Below are 23,515 nucleotides of genomic sequence, written 5' to 3'. Positions count from 1 at the left end.
AACATTAACTATATATATATATTTGGTATAAATGGATTAGAGGTGTGTTTATTCTTTGCATTACTGTCCCTTTATATTGTGTGTGCTATACAGAACAGGAAGAATCTCTGTTTCAATAGCTGTCAGTATTCATCTGTTTGGCCCGAATGTAAATACAAATAGATTGACTGGTCTAGACACACTAACTGTTGTATTATATGAAATAGTACAAAAAATGCTAGCTGCAATCATTCCTTGCAAGCCAACTAACCAAGCTAATTAAACTGTGAGAAAATTACTTTTTCTTTAATAAACACAAAAATTCCATAAATGCAAATGACCCAACACATTTAAATTCCTGGAGTCTTGCAGAAATATATATTTTTTTTATGTATGCAAGTCTCTTAATTAGCCTGCCATTTTACTATTTCTATGCCTGTAATGTGGTTGTTTATGATATATATGCCGCAAAGGCTTTTATTTTGTCATAACTCATTTAACACAAGTTTAGCAAAAGCTTGATGTAAATAAATGATTCTAGAAACTGGAAATAGTGAACATTCATTTGTTTGAAAGCAGTGTATGTGCCTTAGTGCAGAAGTTAGTTATTATTTTGGCATCTAGCTGACTTGACCCCAGCATGTAAAACTCACTGTGAAAATGACAAGTTTGATCACCAATGTGGCCTCTGAACTTTAAAGCCATAAATTAGGAGGTGGGGAATGGATTTGTATTGGGGGTTCAAAGATCACTACTGTTAATAAGAGAAGCCTTTAAATGTCCACTGATTTTATGAGGTATATCCAACACGTGCAGGTCTTTTGCCCAATTTGGCCACCCACATGCCATAATGTAGACCCATGCAGACCTGTTTTAAAAGGACCACATAAAGTAACTAATATGGGCTTCATTCAGCTCAATGTTATTTTCTTCCTATTTTTTGTCACTTTTTTAATATTTCTACATTGTAAAAATTGTACTTTGCATGATGAATTTACAATCTTTCAAAACATATAACTGTGTTATTACTGAAATTGATTGTCCAGGTGGCATCAAACAAGAAATTCGATTTTCTAACCTGCACGATAGAAATCTAGCCAATGTTTGGCCAGCTCTCAGTCTGATAGGCCACATACATGGGCCAGTAATTTCAACATGGAAGGGCTGAATCAGCAGCTTGTATTGGTATGACCAGATGTAGACTACAGCCCCTTCCTTCATTGGCAAGATCTCCTATGAGTCCCCAGAATCATTGTTGCTTGACATGTTGGTGATAACAGCAATAAAGTAGGAATGTTGGCTCATAGCTGAGCAGTGTTAGGTGGGGACCCCTTACAGGCTTTGAAGCACTGTTCCATTTAGCAAGGTAGTAAGTGTGTGTCTCTTCTATACCTGAGGCTTGCACAGTGTTAAAATAATCTGATAAGTTTCTAATCACTGTTTATGTATTCTATCAACCTATATAATGTCTATTGAACATACAGACAGGCGATGACATCAACTCTTGTTTCATAATTCTGTTAGGGAACTTTGACTGTACAGTAAATGCCACTGGGGCAGAGCTATATAAATGAAGGATAGTTCATAAATAAATAAAATACTTACTGTTTGTTTTCCCAAACGGCTGCAGTCCAATAATATATAAAGCAAGTGCTTGATGATGGTCATGAATTATTGAAGAAATATTTATACATTTTTGCACCTTAGCCATTTGGGAGAACATTCGTTTAGTGATGCATGTGTATCTGACTGGGCAAGTGGTCAGTTTGCTCCTGGAACATTGTTTATGTTATTGTTTGCTCTGCCTGCATTTGAAAGCTCTCTAAATCCTATTCACTTTTGGGGTTTGGATGAGTATTGAAATTAATACACTTCCTGAACTTATAATAAATATTAACTGTGTATTATGTAGAATACACAGTTAATGTGTATTTAAAAAAAAATAAAAATTCAATTAAAAGGCAAATTTTCAGATAATTTAATAATCATACACCTTTAGGGCCCAATGATGTGCAACATTAATCCCTCTGTACATTAGATTTGGATGTGTTTCAAGTTAACGTGCCAAATAATGCCAGCTGTCATAACGTATTATCAACCAGCAACATTAGAACTTTCCATAGTGGAAAGCAATTAAACAGATGTAACAGCTTTTAAGGCCTACTGGTCTATAGATGCGATCCTCAGGGACACTTTTAAACTTAAGTCATTCAGCTCTGGTTACCATGATCAGTCCTGACCTTTTAGCAGAGAAATTAATTTATTCATATTCCACTCGTGTGTAGTAGGAAGCAGAAGCATAATTTGCTTATGTTACGCTGGTGTAAAGCAGGTGGGAGGTGTTAGTAGCAAGAATTGATGTGTGGACAGAAATTAATCTGAAGCAACAGATTGGATTGCTACCTATACAAACATGGCAGTTGCTACAAATGTCACTGTGTCCTGGAAAGCTGCACATGGTTCTCATTGATTTCCCCCCAAAACCCATTTGAGGCCTATAGGCATTTCTTTGGAAAATGATTTATGGTAGAAAATATCCATAGGAAATTAAGGCTTCAACATTACTTGGAGGGAAGTTTAGTTAAAGGATAGCTAGCCCACTGATGGGCAACAGTCAAGATTGTAGGGGCTCCCATGTGGCTAGAGGAGCTAAAAACTGTATTATATGTTGGCTGTAGCTCAATGCAATAATATAGATTTGCCTTTGTGAAACTTTTAAGAAACATTGTGTAATGTGTGGGACCTCTCAACATTTATATTAATAAATCATCATTGTTTTAATAAAAGGCAGCGATCTGAATTATATTACATCTCCCGTTACAGCAGGCAGAAAACCTCCTGAGGGGACCCCTAGCATAGGTAAAGCAGATGATCAAAAAGGGGTCACCTGGTGGGCATTATTGGGCTAACATGTTCCTGAACTACAGCTCCCCGAGTCCTCTAACAACTAAAGGTGGCATTGTTAAACAAGGGACATGCACTTTTTTAATGTTGCTTCATTATTCACAATTATGTTTTATTTATATACTGTGCTTTGCAGATTGTTCATTATTCACATCAGTTCCTGCTCAAGTATAACTTACAATCTTAGGTCCCTATTGCATTGACACAACACACCAGGGTCAAATGCAACAGGAATTGTTTAACCTGCCAATGTTTTTGCAGTGTGGGAGGAACCCAAATTATCCAGGGGAAACTCACTGGGAAAACTTAGATTCCTTGTGCTCTGGTATGTCAAGGGGTAACAAATACAACAGGAAAACAGAATAGCAGGATGTGTTCTTGTCCTCACAAATTTATGCTTTGAAAAAATACTGTGTTGGTGTAATGGTGATTCTACTTTTTTTTCAGCTGCAGTGTGCAGCTACCCAATATTAGAGTGTTGTAGTTCAGTAGAAAGTGCCACTTGCTTGCCACCAGTGGTCTCAAGATTTCATGCACTGAAATAATATTTCCAAACAAATGGGTTTCTTGGGAAAGCCATGGTGTATTTATTTATATAATATGACAATTCAATGTCTGTTTTGAAAAGTAGATTCTTCGGGTACTTTTTTTCTTTTGTTTTAGTCATGAAAAAATCTATGAATTTTAATTGTACTGGGCAAACAGGGAAACTGATGTTACTCCATGTAATGGAGTATGTAGTATGTTCTGGGCAAGTCCTATTCGTTGCACTCATGTTAAACTATTGCTGTTTTTCATTGTCACAACAGCAAATGGTTGCCGTCTTTATTAGGTCGTAATTAAAATATTCCCTTATTTCTGCAGGTAATAATTTCTTTTTATAAGTTTGGGTGCTCAAACCTGCTGAGACTCACTTAAACTGATAGGCACTTCTTTGTTTTTTAAGAGTTCAGTTTGGAGAGTTTACTGTTCAAAGCTATGGAAATCATGTGCAAATGTCAAAGTTTCAAAGTCAAAGTATTAGAAATTATACGAACACAAGAAACATTCTGCGTGTGTAATAAGTGAGAACTATCTAGAAGAATTTTGAAACCTTGATATATCTCCTCCATAGTGGCTGACTTATCAGTGGTCAAGATCACAATTTTGTTCAGATACAACAGAAAAAAATTGTTCTCTTACAAGTTTCTGATTATGTATTTTTTACCAATGCAGGTAATGATAAGGTTCCCATACAAGGGAATCCATGGGTGGGTACCTTGCACAACTCAAAAATATATTCTAGAAAACTGACACAAAAAATGATATATGTGAAAAATAAACCTAGAGAGGGCATGGAAAAAATGGGAAAAAATAGGTTTTATGATAAATGGGCCCAGAAAAGTTCTTTAGCTTCAAAGAACACTCACATGCCTTTCCCACCTAAATGAACCATTCCACTCTAACTGTAAGATCAGAAGGCAGCAATCAGAAAACAGGTCATAATATGCAATTACTATACCTAGATTCTTTAATTAGAAATTCACAAGCACAAGGCTGTGTAATAGAAAATGTACCAACCAGCTTCCTCATAATTATGCTTGGTTAATGGCATTTTGTGACTCTTCACTTGGCCCAGTTTTTCACAGGAAGATTCCTAAGAAGAGAATGAGATAAACAGCATTATGGCTAATGTCACAAGGAGCGATAGATTTCTGCTACCGTGCGTGATAGTAACCTAACAAATCAATGGAAAGGGCAACACATAGCTTCAGTTTTTCAAAGTAGTGGGAAGCCTGCAACAGGAAAATTCACACGAAAAGTGAGGTGTAGGTCCTTCCACCGGCCATTGGAAAGGCATTTCGAGCGATTAGTCACCCGTGGTAGATGTTCATGGGACATTAGCCTAAAGGGAAAAAAGTTTTTAATTGCTTTTCCATGTTCATTAAGTTACCAATTACTTCTTTTATAAGCAGCCATTTAATTAATTATTTATTTATTATGTGTTTTCCTCTTTTATTATTTATATATATATATATATATTTTATATACTTAACTTACTGCACCAGCCTAAAGTTTCAGCATCTCATTAGCAGCAATGATCCAGGTCTTTACAGTTATCACAGGAGCTCCCCATCTTGGAAACAGTCTGCAAGACTCACATACTCAGTGTGCTCTGGGCAGCTGTCGAGAGTTTGTTGCAAATTATCAAGCAGAACATGAGTTTGGCCTGTAATATAAGCTGATGTTACAGGGCTTATTATTACATTCTAATGCTAATTGCACTGGTTTAAAGCTACCATGTAACGTGAATTTGAATAAATGACTAATCTTTCATATATTGTGGCATTTCAATTTTGTATATACAGTATATTAAGTGACAGCTGGACAGAACATGTGCAGTAAATCAGCAGAAAAGAAGATGGGGAGCTACTGGGGCATCTTTGGGGGCACAGATCTTTACCTATCTCCATTGGTATCTGTTGTAACTAAAATGCTTTTGACTCATCAATATATATGCAGAATGAGATATTTCTCAAGTTAGACCCGTGGAAGTATGATATTGCTATTGTGACTAATTGTGTCTTATTTTAATTCTTCCTTTTGGTTATCACCATACAATACTCCTTTGTAAAGAAATGTAAAGGTTCAAGTATTTTTTGAACAGCTGCCTTTTCTATTACAACAACATATCCTTCCCCTTCTAATATGATTTCTTTTAATTAACAGAAGGGGGAGACAGAAAATCTTGTATTTCCCCCAGACAACACGGCACAGATGACATTTGAGATACCTCTGAATGATTCTGGTTCAGCTGGACTGGGAATAAGCCTGAAAGGAAACAAGTCCAGAGAAACAGGCGCTGACCTGGGGATCTTTATTAAATCTATCATACATGGAGGAGCGGCCTTTAAGGTATGAAATATAATGGCCTGAATACATACGCACATGAAGAGATCTGGAATGTATACCTTCATTTTCTTTTTCACTCAATGAAAAGGCTGTTTTTCTTTAGAGGAATACTGTCATGGGAAAACAGCAAGATAGCAGCTCCCAGTAGATATCAGAACAGCTCTCAATAGTAAGAAATCCAAGTCCAGCCTGTGACTTCTCCAGTTACATGGTAGTAGGAGAAACAATAGGTTACCTGAAAGCAGTTCTAATGTGTAGTGCTGGCTCCTTATGAAAGCTCAGACTCAGGCACAGTGCACTAAGATGGCTGCCTACACACCAATATTACAACTAAAAAAAAAACAATTGTTGGTTCAAGAATACAATTTTAAATGGTAGAGTGAATTATTTGCTGTGTAATTTAGAAATAAAAAGTACCCTATAAAATTAATGACTGGATCCCTTTAATGAATTTTGGTGCTTGTGTTGTTGTGCACACAAACTGGCATTCTCTCAGCCCAAATAACTCCAAAACTTAGAGATGAGCAATAAGAGAAGAGCAATTAAAACCAATTTGCACAATTGCAGAACTCTTACTGATAGTATCAATATCAGTACTATCAGTGGAATACTTCAGTTACTAATGAAGTACCTTCTGTACTATCTATATAAGGCAAATGAGACAGATTCCAGCATTTGGTCCTGGAACAATAATCAGTTGACAGTGTGCAGTTCAGACTAGTGATTTGTGGGTTAACCTGCAACCTGTGGTTCCCAGGGGTCTACCCTTTGGTCAGGCAGAGATTAGATTTAAAATCTGGGTGACCATTGAGGGTTCAGCTTCTGAAGTTTTCTTGTCTTGGAAGCTAAGACCCACAGAAGTAATGGTTTGTCCTACAAAGACAACATTTGTTAGGGTCGGGTGCAGTTAAGGTTTTGCATGATAGGGTCGGGTGCAGTTAAGGTTTTGCTGGATAGGGTCGGGTGCAGTTAAGGTTTTTCTGGATAGGGTCGGGTGCTGTTAAGGTTTTGCTGAATAGGGTCGGGTGCAGGTTGAGTTTTTCCTGACCCACACATTACTAGTGCACTGCCATGCCCCAATCTATGTATTTCATGGTTTTGGGGATGAAACACTGGATTACTGTAGAGCAAACAGCTTTTCACAGTTATATTACTCCTGGATAAAGCCAGTACCCAATGTATTCCCCTGGCATCCAGTAAAATGTTTCATTATTGATATTTATCCTATTTTCATTGCTTCTTACCATCTCAGCAGATTTTGACATCTCTGTTACAAACATTTGCATTCTGTTTATGCTAATGTTTTCATCCAGCACCAGTCTGCTGAGTCAGGCAGTCCTGCCATTAAACTACAGAAAAGCAAATTTCTAACCTATGTAGAATGACTTGCCACAACATCAATCACAGCTGATCCAATGTCAGTCGCTTGTATCTTTTATTCACTATTCTGTGAAATGACTTGCGCTTTTAATACCAAGGACAATGAAAGGAAAAACATCTCACTATAAAAAGGAATTTTGATACACCCTTTCCATCCAAAACTTGTTTCTTATTTCCTTTTTGGCTTGCCAAAGGTACTTCCTCTAGTTCCCCCTCTTGACTGACATACATTACAAAAATATACTTAAATTGACTGTGGGTATTTATTTAAAGAGAAAAAATAAATCATATGTTTCATTCCAAGTTTTACAGGGGAAAAATCACACTGGGCTTTGCCACACAAAAGGATTTATTAACTCAATATTTTGATTCCATTTGTATATGCAGTTGCTTTGAAAGGTATCCACAGTACTTGTTTTAAAGAATGTTCAGCAGTGTTTTCTGCGAATGTCCAGGTATCGGACAAAACTAAGGACATGCTGAATGAAGTGAAAACCACTAAAATTACCGTAATATACTGTATATCAAGGTCCAATTGAAAAGCCTTGGCAAACATCATTTTAAAAGCCCTTCATTGTATTTATATTTCTCAGAAAGATCAAGCAGTCTAAAAATTGTAGTCCAACACTAGTCTTTTATGCAGTAAATGCTTTCATTTGGCCATCCAGTTGGACTAATGGAGTCATTATTACATTTTGCCTTTTGGCTGAGCAGTGTGATACAATGAAAATTCTGGAGCTCGTGTATCACTCTGAAAAGAGAGCAGGCAGGGAGAATGACATAGTTACAGATTACAGTGTGATGTTAATAGACTCCCATTACTCAACAGCAAAATAAGTCATCTGTTGATGACATTAGGGTCTATATTCACTTAGTGGAAAGCATGCCTGTCTTTTAACACTACAGAAAGCTCTATAACATGTATAATACAAATATAACTTAGAAGATGCCATTAAGCAAAGAAATCTAAAGGAATCTACTGAGATCTTATGTTAGATTGTGTGGGCTATGTGTTGCAAAAACCCTATCAGGTTGTGTACTACTTTAGGGTGAAGAACCCTAACCCGCCTCTTCTTCACCCACACCTGACCCGGCCCGCGGCTTTGCATCTATTTATAGACCCGAGCCCACCCTGCCCTGCCTATGACATCACTGAGGGGGCGGAGCAGGGCAGGCCGGAAGTGGGGCTCAATTAGGTTGAGGGCATGGAGGGAGGCAGAAGTACTGGACCCGCACCTGCCCACGTTGTCTATATTTTCTGGAGTTGAGTAGCCGTGAAATAGTAGCAACTACAAGTAGCTCCGTGTGTCTACACCCTTACATGTTAACAAAAAAAAAGAGAGAAAATGAAAATATATGTTTAACAAATTTGCATACATCAGGAAAAAAAATTACATGCTACTTGAAAATGAAAAGTCGAGATCAGTGGTCACCTGGCTGTCAGCCAAATAGAATTTTAAAAGTCTTTATCACAGCTGGCCTGTCCAAAATATTCTCTACAAATTACTCACATAAATGTAAGACCCCTTTCCTGTGATTCCTATTACTGTCCTGAGTGAAGAGTAAATTTCCCCCCTATTATCTATAAACCACTGGGCACTGGGGAACTTCTGTACCTTCCATAAGCCTCATGGCTGCAATGACTCAGACAATTTAATTTCTATGATGCACTGAGCTGTCAAAGTCTTCAGGTGCCGTTAAATCACAAATGCTTCTATTCACATCTATTTTCCCATTCTTACTCTATTCTGTATCTATTTTGAGTTTAGTTTGTTTGGCTATTTGTGGGTCAGTTTTCCATGTTGTCTAAATGTTATGCTGATCGCCCCTTTTGTTTCATGAAATGTTTTACCTTATACACTATATCTAGGGCTGCCTGTGATTTGTTTTGCTGGAAATTTGGAATTCTAATTAAATCACCTGTTTTACCAGTATTTGTTAGACAATTTAAAAATATTCTTTTTTACTCTACTGCATGTAGAACTTTCAAAAGGACTGATTTTTAACCAGAACAGTAAAACATTATGGTAGGACAACACCCTAAGCACCTTTAGTTGCAGTTCTGGCAGACTATTAAACAGGCACCTAATTGGCTAAAAGTGAATAGAGTACTTCTATAATTTGATGTTACGTACAGGATGGGCCTTGGGGAGTAGACTTGAGACACTCAGTTCAGTTTTTTTTTTTTTTTTAATTGACTATTTACTTTAAAACCACTGATGCCCATGTTGTACAAGCAAAAAGTGTACAATAGTTCCTACACTTCTTCCTGTCCATCATTACACTATAATGACTAATAATTTTGATGGCAAGCAAATATTTATAAAGATATCTGATGATTGTAAACAGGACAGTCATTTTAAGTTTTGAATCATGTATATTCCCTTACAAATGGTACCAGAGATCACTGTAAATCTCAGTGTGTATAGATTTTAGATACAGTGCCTAGCATGTTTTTTTATCACTGTTTTGGTTCCAAGAGGCATTGCTTGGAAATGAAGCAGTTTATGAGCTAACCACTACTGCTCTACTACATGCTGCCAAATATTTTTTATAGCTTTTCTTTCTAGTAGCTTGTCTACATCACTATGTCTGTAGCGGTTATTGCACTCTGCTTGTAAAGATTTTGTCATTTTTCACTCACTTTAAAGCTGTCAGTTGGATCTCTTCTCAAAGCACTTTGTACAGCAATACTCTCTATGTGTCTTAGTTGTTATTGATACCAAAGATGTTAAGGTTAATATACATACAGCTTTCCACTGAACTGAGATTTTACATTGCACAGCTGTGACAAGAATGAAATCATCTAGTTCATAACCCTTTTGGGTCTGAAGATACATGTATAATATCTGTGTCGTGAAAGGAATTTCAAGCAGCCTTGGTGTCCTTTAAAGTTAGAGGCTCCTTTTGCAAATTAATACAACCCATAAACCTAAAATAATAACATGGTGTTCTGCTAGGGTCCTATTTTGAGACTGTCAAGTCTATACATTTTTTCACATATATAATATCTGTTATAAAAGCTGTATTCTTTTATGACCTTTTATTAAAATATGTATTTGTTTTCCTATAGCACAGAGAATTCCAACATATTGAGTTGAGTACATTGCAGAAAGATGCTCTTGCATCTGGAGGGTCCAGTCATTCACTGAGAAAAAGATTAAAATCCTTAACCTGACTATATCTGAGGCCTGCTACATAGATGCTGTTAGATATCAGTTACTTGTATCTGCCAACAGGCTTCTGTTTCTGGATGGTAGCAGAATTCTTCAACTTGAGCTGATGATTGGATATTCCTGAGACAGGCTGGCGACCGATCATCTGCCCTAACACTTTAGTACTAAGTGTGCTTGATGCAGAAAGGCTTGAATATGACATAAATTACATCCTAATAATCTTGTTTAAATTGTTTGAAGAATGTTCTTTCTCTTTGCCTTTCTTATTGCCTTCGGGGCTTGGGTCAGATTATTGGTGTGGCTCGGTATAACTGGGCTTTAATTGGACGCATGAGGAGAGTGGCAAAAAATGTCCTAGATACAGCTAGAAATATTTAAAGATATGCTTATTATTGCTCTGACAAATATAGATAAATTATGTTCTTCAGGAAAGATTTCACTTACAGCAGGTACTGTACTTACCTATGTGTGGCACAAACTGCAGTCTGCAGTGGGTTCAAAGAGATAAAACTGCTAAAATACAATGTATGCTAAAGTAAAAGGAAATACATTCATATGTGTTTATTTATCTGTTTACTTACCTTTATAGAGTTTTGTTTGTGGATATTTTATGACACTCCCCAATACATTCAATTCAAGCCCTTTTATATCAAGCCACACATAATCTGCCCCAGTCAACTTCCAACTCCCATGTCATTTCCTGGTCAATATCTGTTGATATAAATCACCTGAGGACTCAGACCCACCTTTGACTGGTTGGTTCAATGATCAGTTGTTTGTCCCTAGCTGCAGTTTAATAATTAGGGGAACACAGACTTGACTTAATATTTCTAGTATATATGGAGATCTAAATCATTTGTGAAAGCTTTTCATTGTGATGTATCTGTACCATACCTGTCATTTTTTTCAGAGATACATCTTTTCCAGGTGGAGAGAAATAGAAACATGAGTACATCATCTCTTTAGGACAGCAATGAGTTTGAAGAGCATCACCTTTCATTTTCACTCACCTTAGAACATTGCCTCTTTTGTACTCCTGGTAATGTTCCCTTATAATGGTGCTGAGCTGACTTTGTTACATTCCAACGATTGATCTTGAAGCACTCATGCTGCTCTGAAATATGATCATTGGTGGGAATTGGGCTTTCTGCTGAAATGGATTAGCACCAGGGCTGGTTTAATAGGACATTTATGATGTACTATCCTAGTCTCATAGTTTTAATTAACTAAGGTCATCTTCAGATTAGGGCTGAAGAGAACTGATTTGATGAAGCTATTGGCAGGGCCTGTGTATTGACTTTCCAGACAGCCTGACAAAGCATAAATCTGTAACTGAACATTCATTTTCATAGTTCTATTCATAAGCATTTCATTGAATGAATATGTTTTCAATATCATTGGAAGCTCATTTAAACAAATGGTGTTCTGCTCCCTTTCACTTCATTAAAAAATGCAATATAGCAGAACTCAAATTAAATCAGTGCAGAGCATGATGGACCATACAGTTTCCTCTGGGGAAAGCAATGATCACAGTAAATTGCCAATTCAGTTGTTTGTAAATAAGCAGCAAAGAGGTACTAGGAAATTCAAAAAAAATATTCTGAAGTTCACAGTGAAAGAACAAAGATGTTTAAAATGCAGTCATTTTTTAATCTTGATTACTTTTTATATACATTTCTGCAGTCCCACAATAGAGTTTTATTTTACCTTATTTTACTGAGCTTGCAATTACCTTTTTTCCCTTTCAAAATATTAACTGTGTCCTTATTTTTTCTCCTTAACGCTAAATATACTCAACCATAATAAATAAAGGATAAAAATAGTAAGTTCTAAGTCAGCTGCGAAAGCCTGTGTTCAAGCTTTAATTCCTTCTTTATCTAAATCTCTCAAGCTAGGCTAGATTTTGCACCATGTAACACCTAGGAATATGTTTGCTTATCTAATTTCTAATTGTATGGAGTTTTTTTCCTCACACAGTAAAGATATATAGCTTACTGTGAACCCAGAAGAATGCATACACTTATGCAGCAACATACTAATTGCATTAGTAGGGGCAATCTTTATATGGTACTAGGGCCTATGCTCTTTAAGAATCCCTTTGAGAACTGAAAACTGAAATAATAAAAAAATTCCCTTTCAGTTTTAAGAATGGTGTGCCTAGACAAAGTTCTTGTGCTTGGGCGCTTTATTTTCTTGTGCTGTTACAGGGTGTACATAGCTTTTTTTCAATAAGACCTTGGAGTCTTTTAGCAGCATATTTAGACTATTAACAGCAATCCACTACACAAAAGATTGTATTCTGTGTGATGCTCATTTTTCTCATCCTTCTGTGATCACCTTTAAATTGCCAACTCTTTATTTTGCAGGATGGTCGCCTAAGAGTGAATGACCAGCTTGTTGCTGTAAATGGAGAAAGCTTATTAGGGAAATCAAATCGAGATGCTATGGAAACGCTACGGAGGTCTATGTCTATGGAGGGAAATATCCGTGGAATGATCCAGCTGGTTATCCTACGGAGACTGGATTGGCAAACAGAGGTATATTTTGATGTCTACAAGTTAGACAGGGCTTATGTTGTTAGCTCTCATTTATCTGTTTCCTCTTTGAAATCAATGGTTTTCTTATTTTAGGGGGCTATTTTATTCTATTGAAAATGTCAGTTGTTTGATATGGAGCACAAATGATATTCGGATTGCCTTTATATTGCTACTAGTGAAAAGCCTTTTTGCCCTGCAGAAATAGGTGAAACCTGTTGCAAATTATACCTATAAAAAGTGACGTCCCTGAATCAGTCATTGAAAATACTGGCTTGTGTGTCTTGGTCGATAGGGACATGTCACATCTTGAGGGTACATCTTTCTGTGGGGAGTGGAAAAGGATAGTTGTCCTACAACACTTTTTAGGTTGTTACTTTTTGTGGCTGCATTGATGTGATTTTCTGATCAGAAATTCTAGTCTGGTTATGCACGATATTATAACTTTATAATATAACTATAACTGGGGTGCTTAGAAGAGGAAAGGGATTGCACCATGACACTATAGCTTTTCTGGAGTCGACAAGTGAATTATCACATTTAGCCCATGCAATCTATATATGAACCCACTAATTTATACCACTGAACTAGCAGATTACTATAAAATGTGTCATTTGCCCATGATTAGTTATTTGATTCTTATAGAGAGGTATCATCGATCTGGTCCTGAAAGCTGTTGTGGTTTTTTTTTTCTTTGTGTTTTTTGCAGTAAATGTCTCAGAATTCTATAATGAAGTATTATATACAGAATACAGAAAATAGAAATATCAGGGCAATGTGTAACAAATTTACTTTGCTTTTCTTTTCTTTCTAGCATGCACCTAGTTACATGCTTTTTGGTTGATATGGGTTACAAGAAAACTTTGCAGTTTTCTTTACATTGTTTATTATGGTTCTTGTAGTAGTTAAAAGCAACATTTTTTTTTTTTCTTATTTTGAAACCTTATGTTTTGATAATATAATTCAAGTAATACATTCTCATGGAGTAGAAAGACATGCAGATATCTAATGCAAGATTTGGTTTACTGGTGTTTATAGATATGAAAACACACAGGCTGATTTGCGTACACATTCAATTGATCAAACTCCATGTTAGCTGGCCTGTGATCTGTATGAGTGGATAGCAAAGGGGGTGTGTGGTGGAGTTGCTGGTCCTGCTATTCTGGGCCAGTTCATGCACTTTAGGAGGTCTCAGCACAACAGATAAGCTTCAGTGAGTTTGCCAGAAGGTCTTAAGCTGGCCATACATGTTAAGATTTTTAAAAGATCTTTTTGTTATCGTAGGACCAAGCTTATCCTTAAAGGATTGTTTAAAAGTAAGATTTGCCCATCCACAAAAACGACCATTTCAAGCAATATCATCTAGTTGAAGCTAGGAAAACTACCTGCCAAATTTCATTGTTAATGCTGAAAATCAGAAGGGAGGCACTAGCGACACAGGGGTTATGTAACAAAGGTCACTAAGTTTGCCCAAATGCAGTAACCCATAGCATTCAGTCAGCAGGTAGAATATATTGGTCACCTGGTTAAAAGCAAACATCCTATTGGTTGCTGTAGGTTACTGCTACTGGGCAAACTTAGTGCCTTTTACTACAGATGGGAGAAGGTGTTGCGTAGGATAAATGAGTCACAAACTGAAAAGATGTAGCACTAAATATTAATTTAGTTGATTGCAGTGGCTTATAGTGTATTATAGTGTATCATAAAGGAATGGTAAGCTTCTCTAAAAAAATGTATTATTAGCATCTGAAATATATTGGAATTGAGTGCGGGGTAAAATATTCCCCATTAGCACTTGATGAATCTCAGACGTTTTTTTGTATATGACAATGATATCTTTATGTCATGCAGCTAAACATAGCTACAATACATACACAAGGGATGAAATATCACCCTTGTTTACCCACTGACCACGGACATGCAGAACTATTTAATAGGAGTCAGCAACTGCATACTCCTCCAGTGATCAAAGCTATCTTCCCTTAAGGGTATATAGTATTACTGAGCCTTACACAATGGTACTAGCTTTTACTCCCTTCCTACCTACTTCTCCCTTGAAAGGGGGTTTAATTCCAAAATGATCTCCGATGTGCAGAACAGATTACATTCAAGTTTCATATTTTTACAATAAAAATATGTTTTTATACTGTACGTAAACAAAAGCTGATTTAAACCAATTCGCTTTTAAAGTAGACTGAGCATATTAGTTGCCACATTTTTCCTGGAAGGGATATAATTTACCTATTAAACCACAGTCCCAAAAAGCATTTTGTTTTTATTTACTTTTATCTTATCTACCATATTTGAAAATTAAAATCACTAATGGAACCCTCAACATTGTGCTGTCTCTTATATTCTAGATATAAAATCATACAAATTCCACATTGTTAATAAGTTAAGCTTAGCAGCTTAAACTGTGTTTCATTTATATACAACTAATGTGATAGATGGGTGTGGTAAACCAATGCACACTTTATAAACCACACATAGATATGAGATATACATAAATATGAGCTATAGATGTAATGGCAGTAGATTGAATAGATATATCCATTTATACTGAGGAATGATTCATCTCCCAAGAGATGCATTAATAGCTACAGTCATAAATGGATCAGTGAAGCAGTGGTCTGCAGATCATGAAAAAAGAGCAGCATTTGTTTTATCTGGGTATCTATCTTTTGTCTATATGTTCATGCTTGTCTCGCTAATAAAATACTCAAACATTTGTAAGGAAATAAGGCATCAATCTAAAATTATAGCTAAAAAAATTACAGGAAACTTACATTTAGGATCCTTAAAGAACTGTTTGAATGTATGTAATAACAAGAAATGGAAATATAAAAAGTGTGCCCATTGTATATACACTGTAAATAAAAACAACTTCCTGAAAGTGCCATCCACGCTAAACTAGATTTCTCCTGTGGCCTGACTGCTCAAAATATCCACTTGGGGTTTCATATGGTTTTGCCTGTTACTCCAAATCCAGATTTACATCACCACTGGGTTCAACCTAACCCAGTGGCGTGTAGATATTTTTGGTTTACACCCACCTTTATGATATAGGCGTGTTCCAGGCCCCCCTATACAACAGGCATATGGACATACTGCCTGGTTAAAGAATAATTTTAAAAAGTTACTAATTGTTGATCATTATAAGGTTTCAGGTTGGGATTCCAGGAGTATTTAGGTAAGGGAATAATGTATCAACACAAATCTCAGCCAATCTGACTGACCCTGGCAACCAAAAGGTTAAAACATCTGATATAAAATAGTGATTAATTAGATAATTTGATAAATTGAGGTATGTATTGCTTAATGCATTATGTATAGTTATATACATAGATAATAAAAACTTTTAATTTATTTAAAGCATACTGATCAGTTATGAATTTAGGAAACAATAAATAATTTGCATGGTTATTTTTAAAGTGTAAAAACAGAATGTTTATTGCCTGAGAAATTAGAATCTGGACACCAAACTGATCAATTTATTTAATGGCTTTGTATCAGGATAAGTCAACTATGGCTGCTTTTACTGTACATGAATAAACAGATTTAGAAAATACATGAGAATCTCTGTGCATGTTGCAATATTTTTAAAGAACATTATAAAAAAAAAAAATGAATGTAAGTTGTTTTGTATTTGTATAGTTTGTATATTTCCCATTGAGCTTGTTAACCTTGTGTGTACAAAGTACTTTATTTATGCTATAGTGGCATATTTTATTAGTCTTGTTTATGCAGACTTGCAATAAGCAATCAAATTTAAAGCAGGTAATTGGCTGAGTTTAGTACCCATCACTTAATTATCCCAGTGCTGTTACCTTATCTCTAACTGTTTACACTGTGATTGTATCGTGTTTACTCAGAGACACCTATTAGGAGTTACCTACATGGGTTTATTATATGGGTTTACTGAACAAAGTTTCAAGCAGTAATGCTATCCTGATATGTAAAAGAAAGGTATGTCATTGAAAAAAATAAAATAGTGACATTGTCTTAAAAAATGGAAACAGTAACGCTCATTACTTGTATTTTTTATTGCAAAAACATTATCCCTATCACAAAAACCAGCAGCCCTTCAATTTTCATGTAAAAAATTGAGACAATGGGGATCATGTAGTAACAGGTTTGGCCCAAGTTGTAATATCTATATATTTTGTTTAATAAAACTGGAGCAAATGTTGCCCTTGTTCCATAACCCCCCAAACTGGTATTCTATCATTGCTGACATATAATGCCTATATGCAATGTATATTGAAGGTGGTCATTGTATTGAAATATTCTGTGTCGATATAATAATATGATATTATAAGAGGGAGCAGTATACTAAAGAAACACTGTACCTAAACTTGGAAGCTCTCTACAAAATAATGGCTTCCTTAGCCAACTAGATAATATTCCAAAACTATAAGAAGAATTGCACATTTAGACTATTTCATATTTTAAAGGAAAAGTAAAGAATAAGTCGCTTGGGGGTGCCAAAATGTTAGGCACCCCCAAGTGACTTTAATCTCTTACCTTGTACCCCGGGCTGGTGCCTGTTAGGAGAAAACAGCACCAGCCCGGGGTACCTGTAGCGGAGCGCTTCCTCCTTCATTTTGCAACGACTAAACACAGGCGCATGCACAGTAGAGTGAAAAGCCGACTTCTCTGTTTAAGCTTGGCTTTTCACTCTACTGCGCATGCGTGCGAGCAAAGCAGGAAGGAGGAAGCGCTGCAGGTACCCCGGGCTGGTGCTGTTCTCTCCATACAGGGGCACCAGCCCGGGGTAGAAGGTAGGTGATTAAAGTCACTTGGGGGTGCCTAACATTTTGGCACCCCCAAGTGACTTTGCCTTTCTTTCTACTTTAAAGGGGAGAATCTGATTTCAAAGAAAAAAAAATATCTATCAATTTTAGCCTGAAAAAAAAATCTGTCAATTTTAGCCTCCAACTAAAATACTCCTCAGTTTTCTGGTCAGTTGTGTGCAAGACATTATATTCAAGTTTCCACTTAATTAAATAGATTTGAAAAGTAACTGCAACTGGAGACAATATAATTAAACCAATTAGCAGGTAGCATTCATTTATGTCCTGATTGAAAGCCTAACAAACAATATGATGCATTTATATACCTGCAGTAACTTCAGATTTGATTATATTTCCCTAAGGGTATAATAATGATTGTATGATAATGAACATGACAGAAAGTTCTTACATATGCTTACTAAACTACAGATAAAATGTATCTAGATTCATATTCACATGTGTAAAAATCATCAAATTCCAATGATGCAGTTTACACAGTTGCAAAGAAATGTTGAACTGTATGTTTGTGGGATTTGCTTCTGTCTGAAATAGGGTGGTGTGTTATGCAAAGTGTCATCGTTCTGTGTGAAATTGTATTTTTACTGTTAGTTCTTAGAAACGATTGTAACTATGGGAGATATCTCTTAGTACAAGTTGATCCAGGGACCAGTCCAATTGCCATCTTGGAGGCAGGAAGGAATTTTTTCCCCTGTGCGGCAAATTAGAGAGGCTTCAGATGGGGTTTTTGCCTTCCTCTGAATCTGCCATCTGCCAAACTAATCTAAACACTCTATTTTTTGCATTGTATAATGTTTTCAATGTATTAATAGTGAGTCGCAAATCTGTCAAAAGATTTGCGAAACAGTGGAAAATTTGCGAAACGGTGTAAATGTCGTGCATCAAAAAAAATTGTCACCCGCAACTATTCTTTTGTCGCTGCAGCGGAAAATTAGCGAAACGGCGTAAATGTTGTGCATCAAAAAAAATGTCGCCCACAACTATTCTTTTGTCGCGCGGCTATTCTTTCGACGCCCGCGGCTATTCTTTCGACGCCCGCGGCTATTCTTTCGACGCCCGCGGCTATTCTTTCGACGCCCGCGGCTATTCTTTCGACGCCCGCGGCTATTCTTTCGTTTCGCGACTATTATTTTGTCGCCCGTGGCTATTATTTTGTCGTGCGGCTATTGTTTTGTCGCCCGCGGCTATTGTTTATTGTTATTTTTGGTTTATTGTTATTTTTGGTTTATTGTTATTTTTGGTCGCACGCCGAATTTTTCCACACCAAATTTTTTCATCCGTTTCGTGAAACAATCCGCCAATGGCGAAAAGCGGAAATCCGCGAATCCATGCCTGGCGAAACATTTCGCCCATCACTATTTATTAATTAAAATTTAAGGCCAAGCGTGTGTCTGACACAAGTCCTATTTGTAAGGCTTATGTAACTAAATGTTTCACACGATACAAAGAGATGTTTTCTTTTTAGAATATTTAGAGGGTTTTTTCTTTGCTTTTTGTTGCATGACAAGTTTCATATGAATTAATAGGGAAAGATTAGTTGGTGTGCTGCACCATATGGAAAACCAATAAATCATCTTAGAGCAGTTGGAGTAATTGGAATACCATGGCCCACCAAATCGAAAAAGCCCTACTTAAATACTCAGCCTGTATTTGTCTGCATGAATCATCATCCCTCCACCATAGTATGAATGTTTTTACTCTTAGAGAATGTAAAATGAGGCCTAGATTGAATCAAACTCGTCTTAAAGAGAAATTAATTTTTATATGGTGTGCTGGAAGTTCAATCCTAATTCCATTTGGAAATGAGACTTGGTCTCTGTCTTTTCCCAACTGAAAAGATCTGTCTTACTAGCGCAGACCATGTCGAGATGGACTGAGTACCTTTAAACGACCCATTATCTTTTTATTGGTTCAGACACTAATGGAAGCATCCATGACAGCTTTGTTTTACAAGCTGAATACTTTAATTAGGCTGGTTGCTGATCAGTTGTTGGGATATCGATTGTGACATTTATCAAAGAGCCTGAAAAGCGCACTTTTTTCTGCTTTTGTGTGTATTGTTTGTTAATTCACAAATCCTCACAGTAGTTTTCTGTTTCTGTTTTTTTGTATCTTATACTGTATTACCAATCCAGTCTGTTTTATTTACTTGACATTGCTTAAAAATTACTTTAAACTTAAAAATTAAAGTGCAATCTCCATACTTCATTTTTCTTTCAATTCTTCATTAACTAATGCATCTAGCTCATTAAAAATCAGCTCTTTAGCTAGCAAATGAAGTGCAGAGATCTCTAACCCATATTCGTTAAGCGATCGTGTGTATAATCCCTCAGAACGTTTGCATAATTTCACATTGGGTGAGTTTTCTGTAGCAAAGTAAGTCGCCGGTGGGATGGCAGGGGTAGGCAACTCGGGGAGATTAGTCGCCCGTGAACAGGGACTTTTGCCGCGGGCGACTAATCTCCCCGTGTCCAAGGGCCCTTAGTCTATGGAGAAAAATGGCTCCTATAAATACAGCTTAGGAACCTTAAAAGTTTATTCCTTTACTATAATCTCTTTACTATAATCTCTCTCACACACTTTCTCTATAGATTTATGTATCATACAACCTACATGCAAATAACTGTGCAATTACTGTAGCTTGAAAAAACATTGTGGGAAGACCCTAAGGGGCGCAATTATCAAAGTGTGAATTTAGAGCTTAATACATAACTCACCTAAGTTCTGTTGATTCCTATAGGATTTTTAAGAAGCGTATTTATCAGTTGGTGAACTCTAGTTTTCGCCCATTGATAAATACCCTTCCAAAAATTCCTATAGGAATGAATTGAACATGGGTGAGTTTTTATGTGTGAATCTTCTCCTCTTCTAACATTGCCAGCGTTCACCTAAATTCATCAGGTGTATTTTTACAATACATATTATACAACAATAGTGGGGAAAATTGTGTAGAGAATTTATGCCATAAAGAAATGAAGTATGTGGAAAATTAGCATGGAGGAAGTAACATAGATAATGTGACCAAAAGTGGCTGCTCTATTTTTATAATGGTAGTTTGCCAGCCTATGCCTGGAGTAATTGCCCTCGGCAAAAATTCATGCTGGATAAATTGGTGAATATTTACTGGAGAAATTTCTCCTGGATGAAAGATTTGAATGTCTGCCAGTGCATTAAGAATTTTCACCAATGTAAATGGTATTTTGCCAAAACTTGTTGCACTCTCCCTTTAGTAAATTGGCAATGTGGGAAATTTTCAGTTTTGTAGAATACTCCAGATTTTCACACCTCAGTAAATATTGCTCAAAAAAAGTGATATGAAAGGTTATAGGTAAGCTTGTGGCTGGCCAGTCTGAGGATGATGGCATGTTAAGCCTATCAAACCTTTATAGAAAATTGGTGGTGCGGAGGGGAAAAAAAAATGAATGTACTTTTAAAATATTTTCTTAAAGAAAAACCAAAAAAAGTAAAAAAATGAAGGTCTAGTGGGACTTCAAGTCCAGGAGTTAAATTGTTGTGAGTACATCCAGTCAAACTACACCTGAGTTAAAAAGGGGCTTCTGCTTCATTTTCCGATGTACCAATTTTTTATTTGTACATGAAGTTTTTCTGTTTTTGTTTTATATATATATATATATATATATATATATATATATATATATATATATATATATATTTCATTCACATTGGAGTCATTTTTATTATCATCAATCTTTATCTAAATGATGATTTAGAGCTGGTAATGATACTGGCATATTTTGTAGAAATCAACAGAGAAAATGGCCTAATAACTATATAATCAGATACAGCCAGAGTATAAAGTCTGAGCAACAGCAGGTGGCAATGCAGAGAGAAGCTTTCCTTTGGGAATCTATACACAGACTCAGGCAGATCTTATGGATAGAAGGGAAAGTATTTCTATATACAAAATATAGTAACCTCATAGTTATTGCTGGCAGCAACACATTACTTTACCTATTTTTTTTTCTAATTATGGAGAGAATGTTGACAAATACTTTCAGCAGTGTGTCTTCACAGTGTAACGTTCCAGTATTCACTACAATGTGAAAGAAGGGTCAAATTGCACAGGGTTGAGCTAAATGTATGATATGGGCTAATGTCACATGGTATTTTCTCAGATGGCTGAGATAATTCCAATCTGCCCTAATGCATTGTGCATTTTTGGGGATGAAATAGCCCATGTAAGATCAACTTATGCAAAGATGAGTGTTGTTTTAATATTCAAGGAATCTTATAAAATCAGTGCAAAAAGACTGCAATGGATGCAAAACTGAGCATGCATTAATGATATTCACAAAGGTACTTGCATCCATATCTAATCCCTAGTGGCTTGCAATGGAACTCCATAGTGCCCTGATGAATTGCTGCCCAGTTGAACGCATGGACTCAAGAGAACCCTAGTACTTGTAACCTTGAACTGTCAGTGATTCTAGGGTTCCCTTAGCAGCTTGTGTCTATAGGCGCAACAGACTTGTGTCAAATGAATTGGATGACAATATAGTTATTAAGCTGCATACTTAGGCACACCGGAAATTATGCCATCTGCAACTTGCACGCAGTTTGGCAAAACAGATACTACAGTAATTGGTGCACAACACAATGGGTTTAACTTACTGTAGTGAGTGCCAGAATGATGCTGGAATTAAAAAATCTGAATTATATATATATATATATATATATATATATATATATATATATATATATATATATATATATATATATTTTTTTTTTTTCTCCCATATTTTTTTTCATGAATGAGTGCCTATGTATGTATGTATGTATGCTTGTGTATATGTGTGTATATATAAACTCTTAAATAATGGGTATTGCCAGAAGAGCATCCTATCTCCAGTTATGGTTAAAAGTTTCATCCCTGCCATAAAGTATCAAGCAATCATTGCAATGTAGATGTGAACAGTTAATCCCATGTTTGTGCTTGGGAACATTATGAATGCATACCATGGCACTTTGCATACTTGACAGTATTTCCTTAGCTTTATTAAACAGTAGATATTAATAGCCTTTAGCAAGCAACCATAAACATCTGTCATGATTGGAAAACATTTTGTTGCCTGAGAGACACAAATTGTATCACTGGCCAACTTCTAAAGGTGCCATCTGTATTATGTAAGGTCAAAACAATAATTTCTATTAAAATCTCCCCTATTTCCTCCATACTGTTTTGCTATGGAATGCTTTGTGCATTACATTCATTAGGCTTGATTGGGAATGGGTATGCATGATATATGCAATATAAAATTAGTAATTGTAATCGAGGAAAATCTGAACATTTTATTGCCAGCATTGCGGCTTAGAAACTGGATGCTCTGCACACCTTGAGGCTTGCCCACTATGAGACACCATATTGAAAGGATTTCTGTGAGAACAGAACCTCAGCTGTTTTGGACAACTGGCATTGGCCATGTTTTGGAGCTTATGTTGCAGGCTTTTACTCCAGATGGAGAAAGTTCTTATATATTTGTAAGCCAGTTGAAATATGTATATACCTCTGTAAATTTTCTTATATGTGGACTGTGGTAGCCTAATAACACAAGCAGACTAGTGTGTCACTTCAGCTGTTGTTGGGAACTATTTATAGGTAGGGAAGAGGGCTATTGATATTTTGGTGTTGTCAGTCATGGCCCTCTGCGCCAATATTTATAATATTGTCTTAACAACCATACCTTTTAGTATCAGATAATGCATTATCTGTGTGGAACCATGGGCTATGCATAGCTACTAACATGACTGGAGTGAAATTTAATGTGGGCCATTTTTTGTGCCAGTGACTAATAAATATGAGTCTATAGTTTTGTTTTTT

At 36.2% G+C, this 23,515-nt stretch overlaps 1 protein-coding gene across 5 annotated transcripts in view; it reads left to right on the top strand.

Moving 5' to 3' along the window:
• The window catches only part of pard3b (par-3 family cell polarity regulator beta), a 673,678-nt gene that overhangs the window by 236,318 nt on the left and 413,845 nt on the right, over nucleotides 1-23,515 (top strand). For all 5 annotated transcript variants that reach the window (XM_031893388.1, XM_031893387.1, XM_002936393.5 and 2 more), the window contains exons 11-12: nucleotides 5,593-5,778; nucleotides 12,698-12,868. In XM_031893388.1, coding sequence (XP_031749248.1) covers nucleotides 5,593-5,778; nucleotides 12,698-12,868 — 357 coding nt within the window. The remainder of the gene's footprint in view (nucleotides 1-5,592; nucleotides 5,779-12,697; nucleotides 12,869-23,515) is intronic.

This window comes from Xenopus tropicalis, chromosome 9 (assembly GCF_000004195.4).
Source record: "Xenopus tropicalis strain Nigerian chromosome 9, UCB_Xtro_10.0, whole genome shotgun sequence".
NCBI lineage: Eukaryota > Metazoa > Chordata > Amphibia > Anura > Pipidae > Xenopus > Xenopus tropicalis.
The sequence above is the reverse complement of the archived record's forward strand: the minus strand, read 5'-3'. Positions and strand labels throughout refer to the sequence as shown.